The sequence below is a fragment of the Mytilus trossulus genome, chromosome 12 (genome assembly GCF_036588685.1).
Source record: "Mytilus trossulus isolate FHL-02 chromosome 12, PNRI_Mtr1.1.1.hap1, whole genome shotgun sequence".
NCBI classification, from domain to species: Eukaryota; Metazoa; Mollusca; class Bivalvia; order Mytilida; family Mytilidae; genus Mytilus; species Mytilus trossulus.
The window spans coordinates 22,698,324-22,722,433 of record NC_086384.1 but is presented as its reverse complement, the minus strand read 5'-3'; the positions used below and the strand labels follow the sequence as shown (position 1 = coordinate 22,722,433).

General features: G+C 30.9%; 1 protein-coding gene across 1 annotated transcript in view; it reads left to right on the top strand.

Annotated features, from left to right (window-relative positions):
* The first annotated feature begins 562 nt into the window (after positions 1–562).
* LOC134693340 (large subunit GTPase 1 homolog) overlaps positions 563–24,110 on the top strand; it is a 37,603-nt gene continuing 14,055 nt past the window's right edge. The window contains exons 1-11 of the mRNA XM_063554095.1: positions 563–704; positions 4,310–4,436; positions 5,395–5,515; positions 9,395–9,481; positions 10,659–10,745; positions 12,372–12,515; positions 14,009–14,096; positions 15,034–15,453; positions 16,550–16,651; positions 19,722–19,865; positions 22,929–23,052. Coding sequence (XP_063410165.1) covers positions 612–704; positions 4,310–4,436; positions 5,395–5,515; positions 9,395–9,481; positions 10,659–10,745; positions 12,372–12,515; positions 14,009–14,096; positions 15,034–15,453; positions 16,550–16,651; positions 19,722–19,865; positions 22,929–23,052 — 1,537 coding nt within the window. The 5' untranslated portion in view covers positions 563–611. The remainder of the gene's footprint in view (positions 705–4,309; positions 4,437–5,394; positions 5,516–9,394; positions 9,482–10,658; positions 10,746–12,371; positions 12,516–14,008; positions 14,097–15,033; positions 15,454–16,549; positions 16,652–19,721; positions 19,866–22,928; positions 23,053–24,110) is intronic.

The following is a 24,110-nucleotide window of genomic DNA, read 5'->3' as shown; positions in this document are numbered from 1 at the left end:
TGAAATAATAAGTATTGGTGTCAACTTCACACTAAAATTTCCACTGGACAAATTGGCATTATATATATCATGAACAAAATCCAGCAACTAAAATTAGCAAATACAATATATTCAGTCGTAAAATATGAAGAGTAAGCATGGACTAATATCCAATTGTTCAAAATATTTGTATGACTCGATATGGATTAAAAATTAAATTGGTGTACCTTTACAACAAAGAAGGATAGGGCTACAAAATAAACACAATATGAACATTTTTTTCTTGATCATAAAAAAACGTAGGTGGAAAAACTGTCAAAATAGGTGCAATTTGGGTACCGTCACGTTATCATTTTAAAAGAAAAACAATTTCTGGGATTTATTTTGACAGAACTGAGAAAAAGATATTTAGATATGAGTATTCCTTTTAATACAGTATCGTCATATTTATAAATAAATGTAGACTGACTAGCAATGAGTCGACTTGTCGAATACTATTTAATTTTTTAAGCTAGTGACTCGAAAATTAAAAAATCCGGAATTCATTTAGTCCGTTGTTGTACTAAATTTGTTTTTTTACAGCACTTCCTGTTTATATTTCTGGTGAAATTGTGCAACACGTGAAAGACAAAATGGGAAAAAAGAAGAAAGAAGGTAACCTGGGAAAGATGTTGATCAGAGACAGATTTAGTCACAAAAAGCACAGATCTTCAGGGGACCAATTTGTAAGATTCTAGATACTAATAATTAATTATGACATTATGTCATACATAGTTCGATCCTCTCAATTTCATACTTTTATTTCATTCATTGTATGTTCCTTTCATTAATCACAGTAAACACGTTTGTTAACATGATACGTGTAAAAGAGTTCATAGAGCCTTGATAAGCCATGGGTGTTCTGGCTCCCTAAAAGTTGGAGCCAGAAAAATCGCCAGCTCCTATTATGCTATATTTTGAAAATTTGGACCAAACTTTAGAACGAATTATAGTTAACCCGTACCATTGTAAACTTGTACCAACGTCAACTCGTACCACTAAAATAAAACTTGTACCACTGCAAACTCGTACCACTGCTAACTCGTACAAACTTATTTAAATGCATTTGATTGGTGTTTAATTATGAATATATACTGTTATTTTTTCTTAATACCTCTTAAGTCTGTAAAATGTATATAATTTGAAAGTACAATGACCAATTTGTTCCAATGTTCCATGTGTATTGGATAGACAATACCGTGGCAGATTTGATTTGTTGTCTCCCTTGAAAACAGTCTTTATTAAACTTTTGCTGATAACCATTGGATTTAATTTTAAATCATTCCAAATCAGTTACTTTGAATAGATTTGGGTACTTTTCTTTTGTTTCTCAAAGGAATTTTATTCATTGAAAGAATTAATTTATTTTGTTTTAAAGGTTGTAAATTGTTTATGACCAACAGTTAAAAGTATGAAATTTATTATATATAATATTCAGCCCTGTTCTTTCGTGCAGGGCCTGAAAAGCCAGTCAAGGTTGTTAAACACTTCCATATATATAACGATATACCAACCTTACAAGTTCCAAATAATTAAGAAATTATAAATAAAAAAATTTGAAAAATTAAGAAATTACATGTTATATTATGTTAGTGTCTTAATTAAAAAAACAATGTATTTTGTCTAAGTTTTTATTAAAATCCAGTATAAAATTCCAGTAATTCAACTTTTTTTTATTAAATTTACAAAGAAAAAACACCATAAAACATTCGTATTTTTGAATATATTTTTAATGGTACGACTTCTAAGTGGTACGACTTTACGTTGGTACGAGTTAACTTTTTTGGTACAAGTTAACTTGCTTCCTTTAGAACCAGCTACATGTAGAGTCTTTATTTATTTTACCAAAATTTAAACAATGTTCAATTTCTTATGCACTCAGCATACACTTAACTTCATTTAACATTTAATGCTAAGTAAGTTATTGATAATACATATACGCTTAACTTCATTTAACATTTAATGCTAAGTAAGTTATTGCAAAGGGTTTATATACATACAACAAAACAACAATGAGTATTTTCTTAAGTACATGTATTTATATGTCAAAGAATATAAATTAGATTATGGTTTGTATATTCTACAGAATAGAGAAAATGTTTTTATACTGCAATCAGCTATTTTACTATACATATAAAGCTATACGTATAAACGTAAGCTTTATACGTCAATGACCCCAACTAACCTATAAGCCCCGCCTCCTTTTTGTATTTCATCAACAACGTCACTTCACGACCATGCCAACGTAAAGTAACAATGGTCAAACTTTTATGAATTTAAACTTTTATGTCTTCAAATTGGTTATTTATATACCATGGTTATCAAATGTTATCAATTAAGTTCATTTTCCCTTTCTAATTCCTTAATATGTCAATGTTTTACCGCCTGGACTACGCTCTTAGGGAAATACCCCAAAATGGTACCCCAAGAGGGAAATTCCAAACACTTTTTTTAACAATTTTTGTTACATAGTTTTTTCAATTTCAATTTTTTTTTCAATTTCAGTATAAAAACAATATACATATAGTGTCTTGAAATATGAAATTTATTTGTAATCGGCACGAAACGGGAAAATGCTCGGTAGAACCTCGCATTTTCTCGTTTCTAAGCCTCATACAAATAAATTTCATATTTCAAGACACTATACGTATATTGTCTAATTACTTTAAAATATAAAGTATTGAAAAAAATGTGTAATTGAATGAAGAAAATAAGATAAGAGGTGTTTAAATTTTCAGAATAGTGAAAATTTGTATGAAAATAAAGAATGCAGAAAAAGAAGACAAACATTGACAAAAGGCATCCTATCCATACTGCTACTAAAACCCTCTTTAACTCTTCCCATAGCTCAAAAGACCTAAACATATAGATTCTAAAGCCAGAATTATGTAGAAATATCTTAGACATGTCTAATGTACAAAATAAAATTGAGAATGGAGGTATCTGAATGATAAAAAAAGTAAAATTGTGTTATCTTTCTTTTTTCGGGTGTGCTCCTTCTTTGGAGGTTAATAAACAGTAAATAGAACAAGTAACAAGGTGAACAATGGCAGTCAGTTTTGTTATTTTCGTATCATAATTGAGGGCAGTCAAAGACAAATTATGTCTGAATTTGATATTTTTTACGGGAAACAAGTAAAACAATGTTTTTTTAACAAGTTAGTCATGGTTTTCGACTTCCTTTCAGTTACGCTTTCTCCATACAACAACGGTAAACATTACAAATTGTGTTGTTGTATGACCATTTCTTCAAAGACAAAATGCTGACTGACCAATTCTATTTGAATTTAAAATTAATGACGCATCCAATAAATGGATTACCTGTTACAACAGATTATGGCACCTGTTGTAACTGTTGATTAGCTTGGGGTAGTAAACAAAATCATAAACTTCTTGCCAGGTAAAATTTTGTTCAATTTTTTTTTGCTTAAAATGAAGATCAATATGAAGAAATGAAAATTTTGCAAACTGTAGGAAAATGTTGGCACCTGCCGAGCAGCCGATTTTCATCGCCAAATGAAATATAAAATTGCATGTTGTAACATTGGCGACACACTGCGCAGTCCCTGTCAGCTTAATACATATCTATTTTATTCCATGTCTATCATGTTTTTTTTCTATGTTATATTTCAATTATTTGATAATGCTCAGAGATTGAAGTATTTGTGTCAATTATCAAATCAAGTATATTACATATTCTAAACATACATGTGACAAATAATGTAAACAAAGAATGTAATGAATTACATGTGAAAATTCATAATACATGTATGTTACTACCACTTTCATTTTTTTTGGTAAAGTACATGTACCTTAAAAAAATGTACATTTGTACTTCCATACATGTATACATGTAGTCTAAAAGTTTTGGTACACTATGGCCAACTGACCCTTAGTTTATTATGAACGTTAAAAGCTTGTCAAAAATAACATGTTTATTTGTGAATTGGCAGTGGGATTATTATAAGAAAAATTAACTGGTCAGGAAATATAAATCAAGTAAGAATTAAAGAAATAAATTAAGTATACAAACATGATAAATGGTACAATACATTTTTTTTATATCAGGGATAGTAAAAACCACTATATGAATATATAAACCTATTCCCTATTGAAAAATCCTAGCAGTTACTGGCAGCAAGTCCATTGTTCTCATCTTAAGTTGTCCTACCCTTAAAATTTGGTGCTGTACTTCATAAAAGATTTCATCATGTTCATACTACAAGGAAATTCATGCATGATTGTAATGAAATGATTTTTAAGTTAAATGTAAAATATGTTTTATTTTTAGTTACATACTACAGACCTAAATGATGGCTATGAATGGGGAAGACTTAACTTGCAGTCAGTCACAGAACAAAGCAATTTAGATGATTTCCTGGCTACTGCAGAGCTAGCAGGAACTGAATTCACAGCAGGTAACTAGTATATATTTATTATTAACACATGTATGTTTACACTGAACAAAAAAAAAAGGACCAGCAATAAATACTTCATTTCAAATACTGATTTCCTGATCTGACCTCACCAAAAAAATGAACCTTTGTAGCATCACATCCTCTATTTTGTCCTTGTGATTCTTGTTAACTAGAGATTTCTGGAATCAAACTTTACCCTAACAAATCAGACCATGTACATGTACAAAACTCATACAGGATTTTCAAAAAACAGCTTAAGAATTTGTGTTATTTTTGTCAATATGGAATTGATATGAATAATAGTTAATATCAGAAATATCCATACATCCGAATAATAAATACATTATGAAACTTTGTGGGTTATAAACAAGCCACCAATACTATGGCATTATTTTTTACATTATATTCAGAAATTTTTGAAATTGTAATGTTTTTATAATTGAGAAGATAAGGATGGTACAAGTATAACAGTATAAGTGTTAACGTTGTTCTCTAATGTAATGCAATAATTAATGTTTTTATAATTGAGAAGATAAGGATGGTACAAGTATAACAGTATAAGTGTTAACGTTGTTCTCTAATGTAATGCAATAATTAATGTTTTTATAATTGAGAAGATAAGGATGGTACAAGTATAACAGTATAAGTGTTAACGTTGTTCTCTAATGTAATGCAATAATTAATGTTTTTATAATTGAGAAGATAAGGATGGTACAAGTATAACAGTATAAGTGTTAACGTTGTTCTCTAATGTAATGCAATAATTAATGTTTTTTCTGTTATTTAAGCAATCTCAATTATGAATGCAAGAAAAGTTCAGAATTCACAGTATTTAAGAGAGTGATGAATATTTATACTGAAGCTGGCAAAAACAAAACTACGACTTTGCCAACCCTGAGCTAAGTTCAGAATTACTGGAATTCAAATTGATCTAAACTTTTATTGCTATATTTTGTAGAGAAATTAAATGTAAAGTTTATAGATCCAAATAAGAATTCTGGACTACTATCACATACCGAGCAAGCTAACGTAGAAAGTCTTCAGGAACAACACAAGGATCTTCTGAGAATTCCACGAAGGTAAAGTTTAAATGAGATGCAAAATGTTTTATTTGACATAGATTTTACCTCGTGCTACATTTGTCTTATTATAGGGTATACTTGAATAATTTAATTATGGATTTAACACGTCTTCTGATTGGCTGACATCATTTTATTTATCATATCATAGACACAATTTTGTCATGTGACCATGATGTCATCAACGTTTTTTCATGATTTATCGCCGTTTTAAAATGGAATTTAGAATTACATGTACAAGAAATAACTGTAATCAGTTTTAAAAAAAATAATTTAAAAATGTGGTGCACACTGTTAAATAACCTGTTTCATGCATTATTTAGTGTGGAACACATTTTTTATGCTATTTTTTTATAAACAGAAAAAAATTATACAGTCATGCCTTAAATATTTTTTGAGTTTCCAATATAAACACATTGGCTTAACCATTTTTGCTTATTTAATAAGAGATGGCAAACAACACTTTTTCCTTTGTCATGTTTGTGAAGATTCATATTTTATCTTTATTGGTGGTGGAAGAATAAAATTTCTAGAATCCTCAGAGTTGCATTTTTATGGTAGCTCAATATGTATCATGATGTATATTCCTAGAGGAACATAGGCAGATCCAGGGCCTCCCTTTTGTTGGAAAAATTTTGTTGATTATATAGGGAATCACTGAAGCATGACTGGAGCCCCCCCCCCCCCTTAGGTCAGTCAGAGCCCCCCTCCCTTTAGGAAAAGTTCTGGATCCCCCACTGAGTAATGTTAATATATAAACAAAATAAGTAAGTGTATGTCAAAAAGGATAATTATGAAAAAAACTCCTGCATGCATTTTGTGAAACTTTTAATTTTTAGTTAGGAAATTTTGGCAAACAGAATAGAGCTTTGTTCAATTACAATAAAAATCTGACAGCAGGAGCCACCTTTGAATTTCTAGAAGAAAATTTTATATCAGCTAGTAAAGTTTTGAACATCATCTGTATTTTGTTGTTTTACATGTAATACACTGCAAACAAAAATGTATATCTCAATCACCCTATCTGTTGGCCTATCCAAAACATTTGCCTGTGTGCGGGCCAATGGGGCACAGGAGCATAACTTTCATTGGGATGTGTCATATACATGTACCAAAGTCAGGTAGGTCACTCTGATTTCAACCTTGATTCATTTTTAGAGTAAATCCTTTTCAAATTTGTGTCTGGCTCATATAATGTTGTCATAACTTGTTTACAATAAAAAGTAAGGTCATCATACTTGCCAAGTTGGTATGCAGTTGGATTATGGGCGTGTAGTGTATTATTGTACATAAAGTTAGATAACTCTGACTTTGACCACTTTGATATTATACCGAACTTGACTTTGACCTTTGATGCCTATTATGGTAAAACATTAAGACTTTGACTTTTGACACCTATGATGGAAAAACATTGCATGATGTTTGAACCGTGCATTATACCATTGGTTTTCCTGTTTGAAGGGTTTTACACTAGTAATATTTTATGGCCCTTTATAGCTTGTTGTTCGGTGTGAGCCAAGGCTCCATGTTGAAGGCTGTACATTGACCTATAATGGTTAACTTTTATAAATTGTTATTTGGATGGAGAGTTTTCTCATTGGCACTCACACCACATCTTCCTATCTAATTACTTTTGTATCATAGAACTTAGATTACCAAACTTTGTACGCAGAAGCATCATGGGGGTGTCAAATACCAAATTAACTCTTCTCTGTAGAACTTAAGCTAATTAAACTAAGTGTGGCAATAATTTATGTACATGTATGTACAGTACATCTATACAAACCTCAGATTTTGTTTCTGCATCAGTATAATTCTGCGAGATTGACCTATCAGTAACAAATTCTGAAATTCTAACATAGAGAGGAAATGAATATCAAAACTCTCAAAATGTCATTGCCCCAATGCTGAACTTCATAGTTGACTAGGATTGTCAATTTTCCTACCAATTGTCTGTGGTTCTCTCCGAGCACCCTGGCTCTCTCCACCAATAAAAACTGACCACAACTAAATCGCCAATGATGATGAAAGTGGCTTTAATGTGTTTGGACTTTTGATTTTTGTCTTTTGATTTTGGACTTTCCTTTTTATACGCCCGTCAAAATTTTGACGGGACGTATTATGGTATACAAATGTCCGTCCGTCTGTCCGTCCGTCTGTCCAGCGTAAACATGTCGCACCGTAACTTGAGAACGACTTATCCAAATTTCATGAAACTTAACATAGTTGTTTTTATGATGGTCAAATGATCTGTATACTTTTTGGTGAAAATAAGATTAAAACTTTTTGAGTTACGGCACTTTGTAACTAAAACAGGGGTGTGTTTTTTTCACATGTCGCACCGTATCTCAAAAACCATTCTTGATTATGGCTTAAAACTTTAAACTCTTCTTAGTTATATTAATCTTAATATCTGTATACTTTTTGGTGATGATTCAAAATTTTATTTTTGAGTTATTGAGTATTTTGTAAAAAAGGGGGAGGGTTTTTTTACATGTCGCACCATATCTCAAAAACGATTTATGATTATTGCTTAAAACTTTACACATGTCTTTGTTATATTAATCTAAAGATCTGTATACTTTTTGGTGATGATTCAAAATTTCATTTTTGAGTTATTGAGTATTTTGTAAAAAAGGGGGAGGTTTTTTTTTACATGTTGTGTCGTATCTCAAAAACAATTTATGATTATTGCTTAAAACTTTACACACTTCTTTGTTATATTAATCTTAAGATCTGTATACTTTTTGGTGATGATTTAAAACTTTATTTTGGAGTTATTGAGTATTTTGTTAAACAGGGGAGGTTTTTTTTACATGTCGCGCCATATCTCAAAAATAATTTATGATTATTGCTTAAAACTTTACACACTTCTTTGTTATATTAATCTAAAGATCTGTATACTTTTTGGTTTTGATTCAAAATTTTATTTTAGTGATATTTAGTTTTTTGTATAAAAAAAACAGGGTTGGGGGTTTCACATGTCCCCCCGTGTCTCAAAAACAATATATGGTTATTGCTTAAAACTTTCTCAGAAACTATTTATGATTATTGCATAAAACTTCCACACAAGACGTCGGGCGTATCATGCGCTCATGGCGCAGCTGTTTATTGAATTTTTCTCGGAGTTCAGTATTTTTGTGTTTTTACTTTTACACACCAACCGATCAATCTGAATTTCACTGCAGCAACTGAAATTATCTATGCAGGGTACTAGTCGCACTGTGAGTGCAGCCTGAAATTATCTATGCAGGGTATTAGTCGCACTGTGAGTTGTTTTTACTTTTCAGCTCCCCTTCAGTAGAATATCCTATTATTTTTTATTAGCATTTGTTTATTTTATTTTCTGATTTTGTTACAGTAAGTATTTATCAATGATATTGGTATACTGATATTTAAAGTTCAGTAATTTAACAGGTTTTCACATACAATGTTCAGAAAAACATTGGCAAAGAAACAAAAAAAGTTTTAATTGCTATTTCTGTTGCTTGGTTTTTATTTCACATTAAACTTTCACAGTTAACGTAAATGTTGCTAAATTTTTGATTAAACACATTGGAAATGCATTTGGTTTTTTTGGTGTTTTTTTTTTGTAATGAAACTTTTTTCTCTTGTTATTTGGTTTAATAATTGAAATAGCATTTTAAAAGTATGACTTAAGTCCAATAAAGTAAAATAGACAGTGATCATATAGTTGGAACCCCCCACCCCCTATGTCCTGAGTTGGGACCCCCCCCCCCCCCCCTTCGTCAAAGAGCAACAGATTGTCTTTGTTTTGTTTCAGACTTCATGAAAATAAGTAAAGTTATATAGTCAAATGCTATACATGTAATCATTTTTTTTTTTGAAACAATGCTATGTTGTATAATATATTTTCAGACCACCATGGGATATTAATACTTCCCCAGAAGAGTTGGACAGAAGGGAAAAAGCTTCTTTTCTGGACTGGAGGAAATCTTTATCTGTGTAAGATATTTTCTGTATTTGAATGCTGTAGAGAGAAGTTATTTAAAAAGGGAGTTCATTGTTTTGCAATCTAGATGAAATCACTCACCAACTCAATAAATTTCAAAGGACCTTTAATATGTTAAGGTTATAAGGACAAATTGACACAAAAATTATGTCTAAAAAAAATAAATTCATAACATTTTCAAAAAAAATGCACTAAAAATCCTGTACTGTTAAAATATTGCACGAATGCATGTGCTTAAAAAAATATTTTTCTGTGCTGGATTCATAGGTGTGAGGTCATGAAACAGGTTTTATACACATATATTTCTTCCCATGTTTACATTTTTTAATTGCTTTTTTCTAAACAATTGACAAAGACTTAAAATACAAAATTGGAGTGATTAGAATATTTCAAGCTAATATAAAACTTTATACTTTTACTTAGGCATACTATATATATATCAATGACATTAATTATATCAACATGTAATATAAAAAAAAGAAGATGTGGTATGATTGCCAATGAGACACCTCTCCACAAGAGACCAAAATGACACAGAAATTAAAAACTAAAGGTCACTGTATGGCCTTCAACAATGATCAAAGCCCATACCGCATAGTCTGCTAATAATGGCCCTGTAATGACAATGAAAAACAATTCAGACAAGAAAACTAAGACTGATTCATTTACTAGAATTGCCAGAACATTTTGGTCTACTACATACTGCACTAACCATCAACACTCGTTAAAAAGATTTAGGGTAAATTATTTTGTAAATTAGTTTTAAAGAATCCCCTTTAAAAAAAAGAAAATATAATTTCTATCTGCATGTGCGATTATTAGATTTATCATGCACTTAAGGTGGTACCCAACATTTTCACTAAAATTAATTTGGCTCGTTTAATTTTCATTAAATTTTGACAAAATATTTTCTTTGACCCTTTCAGAAAAAAAAAAATAAAAAAAATTTAAAAATTTGAACCAACCATTTTATCAGAAAAATTATACTGGTGATATAGAAGTTTGACAAACACCAGTTTTGATCACTGAGAAGCTTAATATTCCCTTTACAAAACAACTTAATTAAAACGTTTAGCTGACTTTACAGAGTTATCTCCCTGTAGTGTTAGGTACCACCTTAACAGATTTCTTAATTGATTAAACGTATTAGATATTCTAATGTATTTGTAGGTTGTCTGAGGTAGAAGGCATTATCTTAACACCATATGAAAGGAACTTGGATTTTTGGAGACAGTTATGGAGAGTTATTGAGAGAAGGTATTAATTGTTTATTGTGTGTGACTCTATGTTATGTTTCCGTGTAATTTAAAGATTGTTCTGCAAAAGTTAGGATTTTCCTTGATTTTCCTCATCAACTGATGATGTTTATCCTAGGTCACATTTATAACCCCATAAAAAAATCAGAAATCTTTTGAAATTCAAAATATGAATGCTCCTAAATTAAGAAAATTTAAAAAAACTAAGGAGCCAACTCCCTCAGGCAAAGTTGACCTTTGATAAATTTTATTATTTTTTGGCGGTACTTTTGGTCATATACATATTGCTTTTCAATTGTTTTGATTGTGTATATCAGTACCTTTGGTAGGAATACTGATTTCCCTAGTGAATTAAGTTTAGAGTCCAATGCACCTGCCCAGAGCAAGTCCAAACTCACAACCTTATTGTTGATAGGCTAGTGTTTGCTATAGATGAACTACTTAGACCACTCAGCTGCTGGGGCACCAAAATATTGTAAAACCATATATGCATGAAAGTTATCAATTCAAAGATTTTTTTTAGCCAAGAATGTTTTACAACTAGTTCACTGGTTGTATTTATAATAATCTTATAATTTGTTCCCCAGTTTGAGAATATGCTGAGATGGCAGATCTTTATAAGTCCTTGATAAGATATTAGCACAAAGAGTATTTTAGGATATATATTGTAAATTGAAGTCAAAGTCTGTTGACAGCATTTAGTCATTGGCTAGCACATTCTTTGTTCACAAGAATTTTCTAAGTTGATGTTATAAATGGTAAAAAAATTAAAATTGTTTACCACTGAAGCTGAATACGAAAAACAAGCCTTGACTTCAATATATATCTTAATATTCTTTGTGATAATATCTAATAAGTGAGGGATCTTCAAAAATTAACAGTAAAATGATATTTGTCACAGATGTGCCTGTGCCTATAAAATAAGTTTATTAAGTTGTAAATTATTGTTTAAAACTGTGAAATGCCATCATAGGTTTTCTAAATTCTTCAAAACAGAAATGCAGTTGCTAATATTACAGTAAAATGCTTTGAGTGTGTAGGTAATGGTTATATCTTTGGCTAGATTGCTTTTTAGCTGATCCGTGAAGTCATTATAAGGTAAACTATACTACCCTTCCTTCTAACCCTAAAGACAGAAAGATTTGTTATCTGTCAGGCTAGTCTACTCTATACCTAATCTAATAATAACTTCACAATTCAGCTAGAAAGCAACCCATACAAAGATTTTACCTTTACCTACACACTCAATGCATTTTGCTGTAAAATATAAGACTATGAAATGTTTTTTTGTTCAGTGCAGGAATTAAAAACATTTCAGGTTTAATACTTGTTGCAGAAATTAAAACATTATTTTGATGTACAGATTGTGGATGCTAGGAATCCATTATTGTTTTATTTTACAGCGATATCGTTGTACAGATTGTGGATGCTAGGAATCCATTATTGTTTTATTATACAGCGATATCGTTGTACAGATTGTGGATGCTAGGAATCCATTATTGTTTTATTATACAGCGATATTGTTGTACAGATTGTGGATGCTAGGAATCCATTATTGTTTTATTATACAGTGATATCGTTGTACAGATTGTGGATGCTAGAAATCCATTATTGTTTTATTTTACAGCGATATCGTTGTACAGATTGTGGATGCTAGGAATCCATTATTGTTTTATTGTGAAGATGTTGCAGCATACGTACAGGAAGTGAACCCTGAAAAGGTCAACTTTTTACTGGTTAATAAAGCTGATCTTCTGACACAAGAACAGAGGTATAAATAACTTTTTATTACTTTAGTAGTTTTAACTGAAGTTTCGGACCAAAGTAGACCCATTGTTTTTTTTCGGCTACTGTCTGCTCTATGGTTGTTGTCGCTTTGACACATTCCCCTTTCCATTGTCAATTGTCATTTTATCAATTAGGTGTGAACTTTATGAATTACGGTTTATTAAATATGGAAATATGATCATGCAGGTGTGTTATAGTATTCTATGGACACATATGATTGTCAATTATAATACATTTACTGCAATCTATTTTGTAAATGTCAAAGTTTTAAAGGTTATTTTGAAGGAGTGTACAGATTGGTTAACTCAGTCAACTTACTCACAACTGAAAAATAAGAAAAGTATTGCACTTACCTGTACTAAAGTTTGCTAAGAAATAAAGCTTCAATGACATTTTTATTTATTTATGTTTAGAAAAAAAGTTGAGTGCAAAATTGGAGAAAATAATTTTGGCAAAATAAAAGTACCGCGGTACATACATGGTACCCTATGCCTAAATGGGAGGTTATTTTTGGAACTAAAAGTGACATGGTTCATATAAAACTTTTCATTAGACCAAACATCACTTAACTTCACATATCAGTAAATTTCAATGGTGAAATACATAAAAATACTTGATGTTTACAGTGCAAGATGAAGCAATATTTTACATTTATGATTACAAATAGTTAATTCAATTCTCTAAATGGTGATAAGAAAAGGTTATTGATAATAAAATTTCATTTAAAAAATACAGAATATATAACTGTTGATTCATTATTATTCATGATGTACTAATTTGTATAGGAAAGGGGAATCTCAACTTTTAGTGTTCAATATATTCAAATTTCTATAAGGTTGTATGCAGAATTTTTTAAATCTAGGTCATCTTGTGTCCACTAAAATACCTTTTTTCTGCAATTCTTTGAAAAAATTAGTCAATGTTCCCAAAATTAATCCACAGTACCTACCTTCTTAAATTGATGGTCTATTTATTCCACTCATGCAAAACAATTTGATGTATTATTCTTCTTTTATTTAGGATGCATTGTCTTCCCATTTGGTTCTATCAAAGTAACCAAATATCGATATTTGATAAATTATTTGAATTTGTGGATTTTGTAACCCAAAAATTTTGGTATCTCATGCATAATAAGTTATTTATAGTATATTGTTAAGGTTGGACCTAACACTACAGGGAGATAACTCTGTAAAGTCGGCTAAACGTTTTAATTACGTTGTCTTGTAAAGAAATATTAAGCTCCTCAATGATCAAAATTGGTGGTTGTCAAATTGCTATATAACCAGTGTAATTTTTCTGACAAAATGGTTGTTTCAAAATTTTTAAAGTTTTTATATTTTTGTTAAAGTGTCAAAGTAAATATTTTGACAAAACTGTATGAAAATTAAACGAGCCAAATTAATTTTAGTGAAAGTGTTGGGTACCACCTTAATATTAACATTTACTTTTAAATAATGTGTTACATTTTCTTCGCAGGCAGATGTGGTGTGATTACTTCAATGAGAGAAATATCAAGTTAGCATTTTGGTCAGCTTTAGCAGAAACAGATAGACAGAAAGAAGAGGTAATAATGTAATAGAAAAATATAATATTACAAAATGAATAAATACTTATATTATTTAAACATATAACTCTAGATCTCAGCTGTTTCTCTTATTTTATGGAAATTTATCCCTTTCTGAACCCATTGTATAAACAAATGTAATCATTGTGTGGTTGCAAGTGATCTCAGAAGATGATTGGATGATTTTAAGGGTTATAACCTTTATCAGCTCACTGGATAAATCAAAATATGCTATCAGGTGTTAATGAAATTGATAACCTTGTGGAAATTGAAAGGCACTTGAAGTGGATTTTAGTTTAGCAAAAATGGAAAATTAATTATTTAATCATTAGAGAAATAGATTCTTACATAGTTACTTCTTACTTGTTGATTTTCAGTTTATTCAAATTCGATTCTTAAATAATAAATTTGAAAGTCCTTGCAAAGGCTCAGATTTTAAAATTGACAATTTAACTAACTCGATTTGATAAATCACATGATCCACTGGTTTCAATGTAAGAATCTATATTTACCTGTTTTGAAGCTATGATAGTCAGAAGCAATACAGAAAATGTGGCAACCTTGTTTAAGCTAGACAATCTATATTTGTTGTTTTTAAAGGCCCAACTTTGTCATAATTTCTTTTTACATGTCAGTTCTTAAAAATATAATAAATTGTAGAATACATGTTTGAAAAATAGAAAAACAATGTATTTATATCCATACAAAATAGATACCAATACACCTGATTATTATATATAAAAAGATGTGGCATGAGTGCCAATGAGACACTTCTCAGTCCAAGTCACAATTTGTCAAAGTAAACCATTATGGGTCAATGCACTGTCCTGAATATGGAGCTTTGACTCACACTGAGCAGCAAGCCATAAAGGGCCCCAAAAATGACTAGTGTAAAACCATTCTAACATAAAAACCAACAGTCTTATCTATATTTCAGAAAGATGAAGATTCATCAGATGATAACAATTCAGATGCAGATGAAAGTGATGAAGGCGACGAAAACATGTCAGATGAAAATGAAACTGATGAAGGTGAAGATATGAATGAAGTTGATGAGGATGTCAAAGATACAAATCAAGAAAAAGATGTGTCACATGAAATGTCACATGATATACAGGAACGTCTGCAAGGTGCATCTGTAACAGACTCTGAACCCAAACTGTCTAGTGATGGCAAAAGTGAGGACATTAAATTTGAAAGTCAGAAGTCAGAAACAGACTATAGTGATGATGCTTTAGTAGACGATTGTAGTCATAGAAACCAACATGATGTTTTGAATGGAGAAGAACTTTTGAAAATGTTAAGAACCCTCCATAGCAGTACTAAAGCAACTCCAGATCAAACCACTGTTGGAATGGTATTATATTTCTTATTGATTAAAAAACTTTCTAAGAATGAATAAGGAGATGTGGTATCATTGCCAATGAAACAACTACCCACCAGAGTTCAAATGATTTCCATTTATAGTATACTGTATGGCCTTCAATAATGAATAAAAAAAAATGCCCTATGGTCAGCTATAAAAGGTCTGAAACCAGCCCAGTAGTCAGCACTTCGGTGTTGACATGAATATCAATTATATGGTCATTTTTATAAATTTTCTGTGTACAAAACTTTGAATTTTTCGAAAAACTAAGGTTGTTCTTACCCCAGGAGTAGATAACCTTAGCCGTATTTGGCACAACTTTTTGGAATTTTGGGTCCTCAATGCTCTTCAACTTTGTATTTGTTTGGCTTTCAAACTATTTTGATCTGAGCGTCACTGATGAGTCTTATGTAGACGAAACGCGCGTCTGGCGTATAAAATTATAATCCTGGTATGTGATAACTATTAAACAAGAAAACTAACAACCTAACTCATAACAGTATATGAAAAACAAATCTGACATTGACAGACATGAACCAATTAAAACAACTGAACTACAGACTACCATCTTTGAAGAATGTGGTAGGGTTAAACATGTTTGTAAGTGGTTAACCCTCCCCTTACCTAGGACAGTGGTGTATCAGCACAACATAAGAACAAATTGTAAAAATCAATTAGCTTAACTCCAAAGATTGGTATGAGGCACAAAAACACTGAAATAAATGGGCTTGCAGTTACTGAAAGCCAGTTCAAAGCCAATAACAACTAAATGAGAAATCGCATTAACCCAGATTAAAAGATAAGGCAAAATGCATTTAACAGATTTGCTGTAAAGAAATCATAACATTTTGAGAAATGGAGGACCTTGTGCAATGCTAAAAGCTAGGTAAACTTGATCAACAGGATGTAGGATCATAAAGAGCAATATATATTTAGTCATGTTTTAAGCAAAATCTTTTTATCAATCATTTTTAAACAATTTATGAAAAAAAAATTGACAGGCAAGAACCAATAACACTAACTGTGTTATTTATGTAATGTTTGTAACTCACAAAAAACATTAAATATGTATTTTGATTTGTTTAAGATTGGTTATCCAAATGTTGGTAAGAGTTCTACAATAAATGCTATACTAAAGATGAAGAAAGTACCTGTATCTGCCACGCCTGGTAGGACCAAACATTTCCAGGTAAGATTTCCATATTCATACCGTAGCAGCAATTTGTTCTTGATTTCTAAGTGTTGTTCTCTCATGTTTATAATACATCCCTTTAACATAGTTTAAGGGGCTTTTTGGGGAACCACCATTTTTATACGACTGCAAATTTTGAAAAAATTTTCGTCGTACATTGCTATCACGTTGGCGTCGTTGTCGTCGTCGTCCGAATACTTTTAGTTTTCGCACTCTAACTTTAGTAAAAGTGAATAGAAATCTATGAAATTTTAACACAAGGTTTATGACCATAAAAGGAAATTTGGTATTGATTTTGGGAGTTTTGGTCCCAACATTTTAGGAATAAGGGGCCAAAAAGGGCCCAAATAAGCATTTTCTTGGTTTTCGCACTATAACTTAAGTTTAAGTTAATTGAAATCTATGAAATTTTGACACAAGGTTTATGACCACAAAAGAAAGGTTGGGATTGATTTTGGGAGTTTTGGTTTCAACAGTTTAGGAATTAGGGGCCAAAAAAGGGCCCAAATAAGCATTATTCTTGGTTTTTGCACAATAACTTTAGGTTAAGTAAATAGAAATCAATGAAATTTAAACACAATGTTTATGACCACAAAAGGAAGATTGGTATTGATTTTGGGAGTTTAGGTCCCAACAGTTTAGGAATTAGGGGCCAAAAAGGGACCCAAATAAGCATTTTTCTTGGTTTTCGCACCATAACGTTAGTATAAGTAAATAGAAATCAATGAAATTTAAACACAAGGTTTATGACCATAAAAGGAAGGTTGGTATTGATTTTGGGAGTTTTGGTCCCAACAGTTTAGGAAAAAGGGGCCCAAAGGGTCCAAAATTAAACTTTGTTTGATTTCATCAAAATTGAATAATTGGGGTTCTTTGATATGCCGAATCTAACTGTGTATGTAGATTTTTAACTTTTGGTCCCGTTTTCAAATTGGTCTACATTATGGTCCAAAGGGTCCAAAATTAAACTTAGTTTGATTTTGACAAAAAATGAATCGGTTGGGTTCTTTGATATGTTGAATCTTAAAATGTACTTAGATTCTTGATTATTGGCCCAGTTTTCAAGTTGGTCCAAATCTGGGTCCAAAATTAAACTTTATTTGATTTCATCAAAAATTGAATGAATGGGGTTCTTTGATATGCCAAATCTAACTGTGTATGTAGATTCTTCATTTTTTCTCCCGTTTTCAAATTGGCCTACATTAAGGTCCAAAGGGTCCAAAATTAAACTAAGTTTGATTTTAACAAAAATTAAATTCTTGGGCCTCTTTGATATGCTGAATCTAAACATGTACCTAGTTTTTTGATTATGGGCCCAGTTTTCAAGTTGGTCCAAATCAGGATCTAAAATTATTATATTAAGTATTGTGCAATAGCAAGTCTTTTCAATTGCACAGTATTGTGCAATGGCAAGAAATATCTAATTTCACAATATTGTGAAATAGCAAATTTTTTTTTAATTAGAGTTATCTTTCTTTGTCCAGAATAGTAAGCAGGAAATATCTTATTGCAAGAATTTTTTTTAATTGGAGTTATCTTTCTTTGTCCAGAATCAACTTAAATCTTTGTTATATACAATATACAATGTATATTCAATTTTTACTACCAACTGATAAATTTAAATAATCTTTACCATTCAGTGATAACAAGCAGTTTTTTTACATCTTAATATTTTATGATGTATTTAAATGAGAACTTATTGTTGCAAACTCCATTAGAATATTTTTTATTGAGATTAGTTTTGGAATAAGGGAAAGGGGGATGTGATTAAAAAATTGGGTTCAATTTTTCTCATTTGAAATTTCATAAATAAAAAGAAAATTTCTTCAAACATTTTTTTGAGAGGATTTATATTCAACAGCATAGTGAATTGGTCTAAGAGAAAACAAAAATTTTAAGTTCATTAGAACACATTCATTCTGTGTCAGAAACCTATGCTGTGTCAACTATTAAATCACAATCCAAATTTAGAGCTGAATCCAGCTTGAATGTTGTGTCCATACTTGCCCCAACCGTTCAGGGTTCAACCTCTGCGGTCGTATAAAGCTACACCCTGCGGAGCATCTGGTTGTTCTCTGTCTCTTTCTCTCTCTATCCATGTGTCTGGTTAGTGCACCTTCACCTAAAAAGCTTTACGGATATAGATGACACTTAACTCAGTAGTAGAACACTACCTGAGCAAATTAATCAAGAAAGATTATCCCAGTGCTACTTGATAAAGGGGAGATTATCAAATGTAATAATTTAAATATTGAAATATGTGGTTTATCAATAGTGTCCTTATTTATATATTTTCAGTCCCTGCTTGTAGAGATAGATCTCACATTGAGTTATTGCCCTTGTTTATATATTTTCAAACACTGTTTGTAGAGAAGGATCTCACATTGAGTTATTGTCCTTGTTTATATATTTTCAGATACTGTAGAGAAGGATCTCACATTGAGTTATTGCCCTTGTTTATATATTTTCAGACACTGTTTGTAGAAATGGATCTTACATTGAGTTATTACCCTTGTTTATATATTTTCAGACACTGTTTGTAGAGAAGGATCTCACATTGAGTGATTGCCCTTGTTTATATATTTTCAAACACTGTTGAAAGAGAAGGATTTCACATTGAGTTATTGCCCTTATATATATATTTTCAGACACTGTTTGTAGAGATGGATCCTACATTGAGTTATTGCCCTTGTTTATATATTTTCAGACACTGTTTGTAGAGAAGGATCTAACATTGAGTGATTACCCTTGTTTAAATATTTTTAAACACTGTTTGTAGAGAAGGATCTTGCATTGAGTGATTTCCCTTGATTTATATGTTTTCAGACACTGTTTGTAGAGAAGTATCTTACATTGAGTTATTGCCCTTGTTTATATATTTACATTGAGTTATTGCCCATATTTATATGTTTTCAGACACTGTTTTGTCGAGAAGGATCTCACATTGAGTTATTGCCCTTATTTATATATTTTCAGACACTGTTTTGTTGAGTAGGATCACACATTGAGTTATTGCCCTTGTTTACATATTTACATTGAGTTATTGCCCTTGTTTATATAATTTCAGACACTGTTTGTAGAGAAGGATCTGATGTTGTGTGATTGTCCTGGTTTGGTTTTCCCATCATTTGTATCGACTAAAGCCGAGTTAGTTGTCAATGGGATCTTACCTATTGATCAGATGAGAGACCATATACCTCCAGTTTCTCTTGTATCCTTCAATATAAATTTTCACAAAACTGATGTAGCACATTATATTATACTTTTATAATGTTAGGATGATAGTTAGGGCCACGCCTTTAGACGGGTCGCCCTATAGTGATCAGTCTGTCCGTCCGTAACACTTTAACTTTGTGTCCGCTCCATATCTAGAGAACCATTATGATTTCATACTTTATACTTTACATGTTTATTAACCACCACCAGAGGGTGTGTCATGATGTATGTAAAACTTCTTAGGTCAAAGGTCAAGGTCAAAAACTTCGGTTTCAGTTGACTACCCCGTATCCTGTGGTGAAGATCGTGTCCGCTGCATATCTAGATAACCGTTATGATTTTATACTTAATACTTAACATGTTTATTAACCAACACCAGAGGGTGTGTCATGATGTATGTACAACTTCCTAGGTCAAAGGTCAAGGTCAAAAACTTTGGTTTCAGCTGACAACCCTGTGTCCTGTGGTGAAGATCGTGTCCGCTCCATATCTAGATAACTGTTATGATTACAAAGTTTATACTTGACATCCATTTTAACCACCACCAGAGGGCGTGTCATGATGTATGTACAACTTCCTAGGTCAAAGGTCAAGGTCAAAAAAACTTTGGTTTCAGTTGACAACCCTGTGTCCTGTGGTGAAGATCGTGTCCTCTCTATATCTTGAGAACCGTTATGATTTCAAATATTATACTTGACATCCATTTTAACCAACACCAGAGGGTGTGTCATGATGTATGTACAACTTCCTAGGTCAAAGGTCTGTCTGTCTGTTGGTCTGTTCATTGCTAACAAATTTGATCCACACTATAGAAATAATTTGCTTCTTTGTGTTATATTTTTCTTAAATTATAGCGAACCATATGAAAGTTTTCCACAGAGTCGTCTGCTCTTTACCAAGGTATTTAAACTTTTGCAAGTTTACCTGTCCCATTGAATCAATACAATAGTTTTTGTTCTCTGTGTAGTTTATTCACCTGGACATTTAAATTTCTTCTAGGAGAAATCTATCACTCATTGATTAATTTGCCTGACCAAAAAAATATATTCTTTGTTGATTGAAATACATGTATAAACTCACCTAAACTGCATGTGATACAATATTTATTCAATATCAATAATATATATTCAATCTGTTCAATATAAACACTGATTTAATCATAAAAAGTTTATTTCTGATTTTTTTTTCAAAGAATCTGCATGTTTTTCATGGTTCTTCAGTTATAAAGAATACATTTATGAAGACCTTTATTTAAACATTATCATTTTAAGTTTTTATTTGTGAACAGACTAAAAAATAGCAAATTTTAATAGGTAAAATGTTGAAATTTGATCAGAAATCAACTTTTAATTTTTTAAATCAGTGTTTATATCAAACAAATTGAAAATGTGTTATTGATTGAATAAATACAACATCACATGCAGTTTAATATTTACTTATTTGTACATGTATTTCCATCATTGACAGTTCAATTTTTGTTCAGGTAAATTAATCAGTGAGTGATAGATTTCTCTTGCAAGAAATTTAAAGGTCCCATTGAATAAACTAAACAGAGTTCAATACCTGTTGTATTTGTTAGATGGGACAATAGAACTTACAAAAGTTTAAATCGACAGGTAACTTGCAGGTGAATCTGTGGAAAACTATGATAGGCTTCGCAATAAAATCATATATTTTTCAAAAAGTTGCATGCCCCTCATCAATTTTTTTTAACATTTAATTAGCAGTTTTTTTGGAGGGTCATAATATATTGAAGGCATAATTCTAAAAATATGTGACAAATAGCTAATGAGCATCACCTAGATTATTATTACTGTTTGCAAGATCTCCTTACAATGATCATTTCCAAGTTTTTGCTGATCTTCAATTGTAAACTAATTAAGCAATATTGTGTATAAGTTTTTTTACAAAGGAGTAGGGGCAATAAGCCCCTTATTTGGCCCAAAAATTACTGCAAATTTAAAAGTTATCGTACATATTTTCAAATTACTAAAAACTTGACTAAGGTATAAGGTACTAAGAAAAACAAAACAAATTTGACATCGAACAAGTTACCATGGCAACGAATCATGACTTAATTTGCATATTTTGTTAAATTTCATGATTTCCTTGTTTTTTCATCAAATTTTAAGTATATTTTAGATTGAAAAAGTATGTGCGCACACAAGAAACAACTTTATATTTGGTGAGATTATTCCAATAGTTATAATAAAGCTTCTGTTAAATTATTTTGTTGTTTCTCGGCTGCGCAGGATGTTTCCTCAACGGAAATTATGATAGAAAACTGCATAAATTCTGTATTTTTCATCGTTTTTGTGAAAACAATACATATTATGACGTAATTGTGACGTCATCAGATAAAAATCTTTGTGTTTTTAATTTATATTTCTTGACCCTATACATTTCTAAACATAATGTGTCAATTTGAAATGGTTATCAAACATTTTATTTTCTTGGGCCAAAACTAGGCCTTAAAGCCCCTACTCCTTTTATTCCACAATTTTCCTGATAGAAATAATTTGCTTCTTTGTGTTATATTTTTCTTAAAGGAAAATCCATATTTTTCAAAAAGTTGAAGCCCCTCAGCAATTTTTCATTTTTTAACATTTAATTGGCATTCTTTTTTGGTGGGTCATAATATATTGAAGGCATAATTCTAAAAATATGTGACAAATATCAATTGGGCAGCACCTTTAAACATATTGTTCAAACATCAATCCATATATCCAGAAGTCACCTTAGAGAAGTCAACAATGAGTTCACATCATGCAGTCATTTCACTATTATACTATGAAAGTAAGTTGAGAATATTTATCAGTTTTAACTTAAAATCTTAGAATAAAATCACACATGAGACTATGTAATAGCTTCAAATAATGCTTTATATCAGATTATCAATACAACTTATTTACCCCATGTTATTGACAGCAGGGCCCACAGAGATGGCTCCCATCTCAATGGTATCTAGTCATTCTAAAGAACAACAATTGTTTTCATTGGTCAGTTTTTATTTGCTGTCAGATTACAGTTTAAGATATTTTTCTTAACTGATGTTAAGGTGTGTCACTATATTCCAAGAAATATAATGGAAGAGATGTATGGTATAAATCTGCCCCTCCCAGGGGAAGCGGATGACCCAGATAGAGATCCTACAGCTTATGAACTACTAAATACATATGGAAGTTAGTATATTTACACCACTTATTTTTCTCTGCACCCGTACTTTTAGTTTTTTCGATCCAAATTTTATAAAACTCATACACAATATATACTGAGAACCACATTTGAATTTGGACATTATGTCATCATTTTACTATTATCCCACTTTTAAACATTTTTTTAAATTATTTTTTTTGTTTGTTTCTGCACTCTAACTTATAAAGTGTGTCTCATTTAAATTTTATGAAACTCATGAAGAACCACAACTTTGTCTCATCCAAACTTTATGAAACTCATATAGAACCACAACTTTGTCTCATCCAAACTTTATAAAACTCGTATAGAACCACAACTTTATCTCATCCAAACTTTATGAAACTCATATAGAACCACAACTTTGTCTCATCCAAACTTTATGAAACTCATATAGAACCACAACTTTGTCTCATCCAAACTTTATAAAACTCATATAGAACCACAACTTTGTCTCATCCAAACTTTATAAAACTCATATAGAACCACAACTTTGTCTCATCCAAACTTTATAAAACTCATTTAGAACCACAACTTTGTCTCTTCCAAACTTTATAAAACTCATATAGAACCACAACTTTGTCTCATCCAAACTTTATAAAACTCATATAGAACCACAACTTTGTCTCATCCAAACTTTATAAAACTCATATAGAACCACAACTTTGTCTCATCCAAACTTTATAAAACTCATATAGAACCACAACTTTGTCTCATCCAAACTTTATAAAACTCATATAGAACCACAACTTTGTCTCATCCAAACTTTATAAAACTCATATAGAACCACAACTTTGTCTCATCCAAACTGTATAAAACTCATATAGAACCACAACTTTGTCTCATCCAAACTTTATAAAACTCATATAGAACCACAACTTTGTCTCATCCAAACTTTATAAAACTCATATAGAACCACAACTTTGTCTCATCCAAACTTTATAAAACTCGTATAGAACCACAACTTTATCTCATCCAAACTTTATGAAACTCATATAGAACCACAACTTTGTCTCATCCAAACTTTATGAAACTCATATAGAACCAC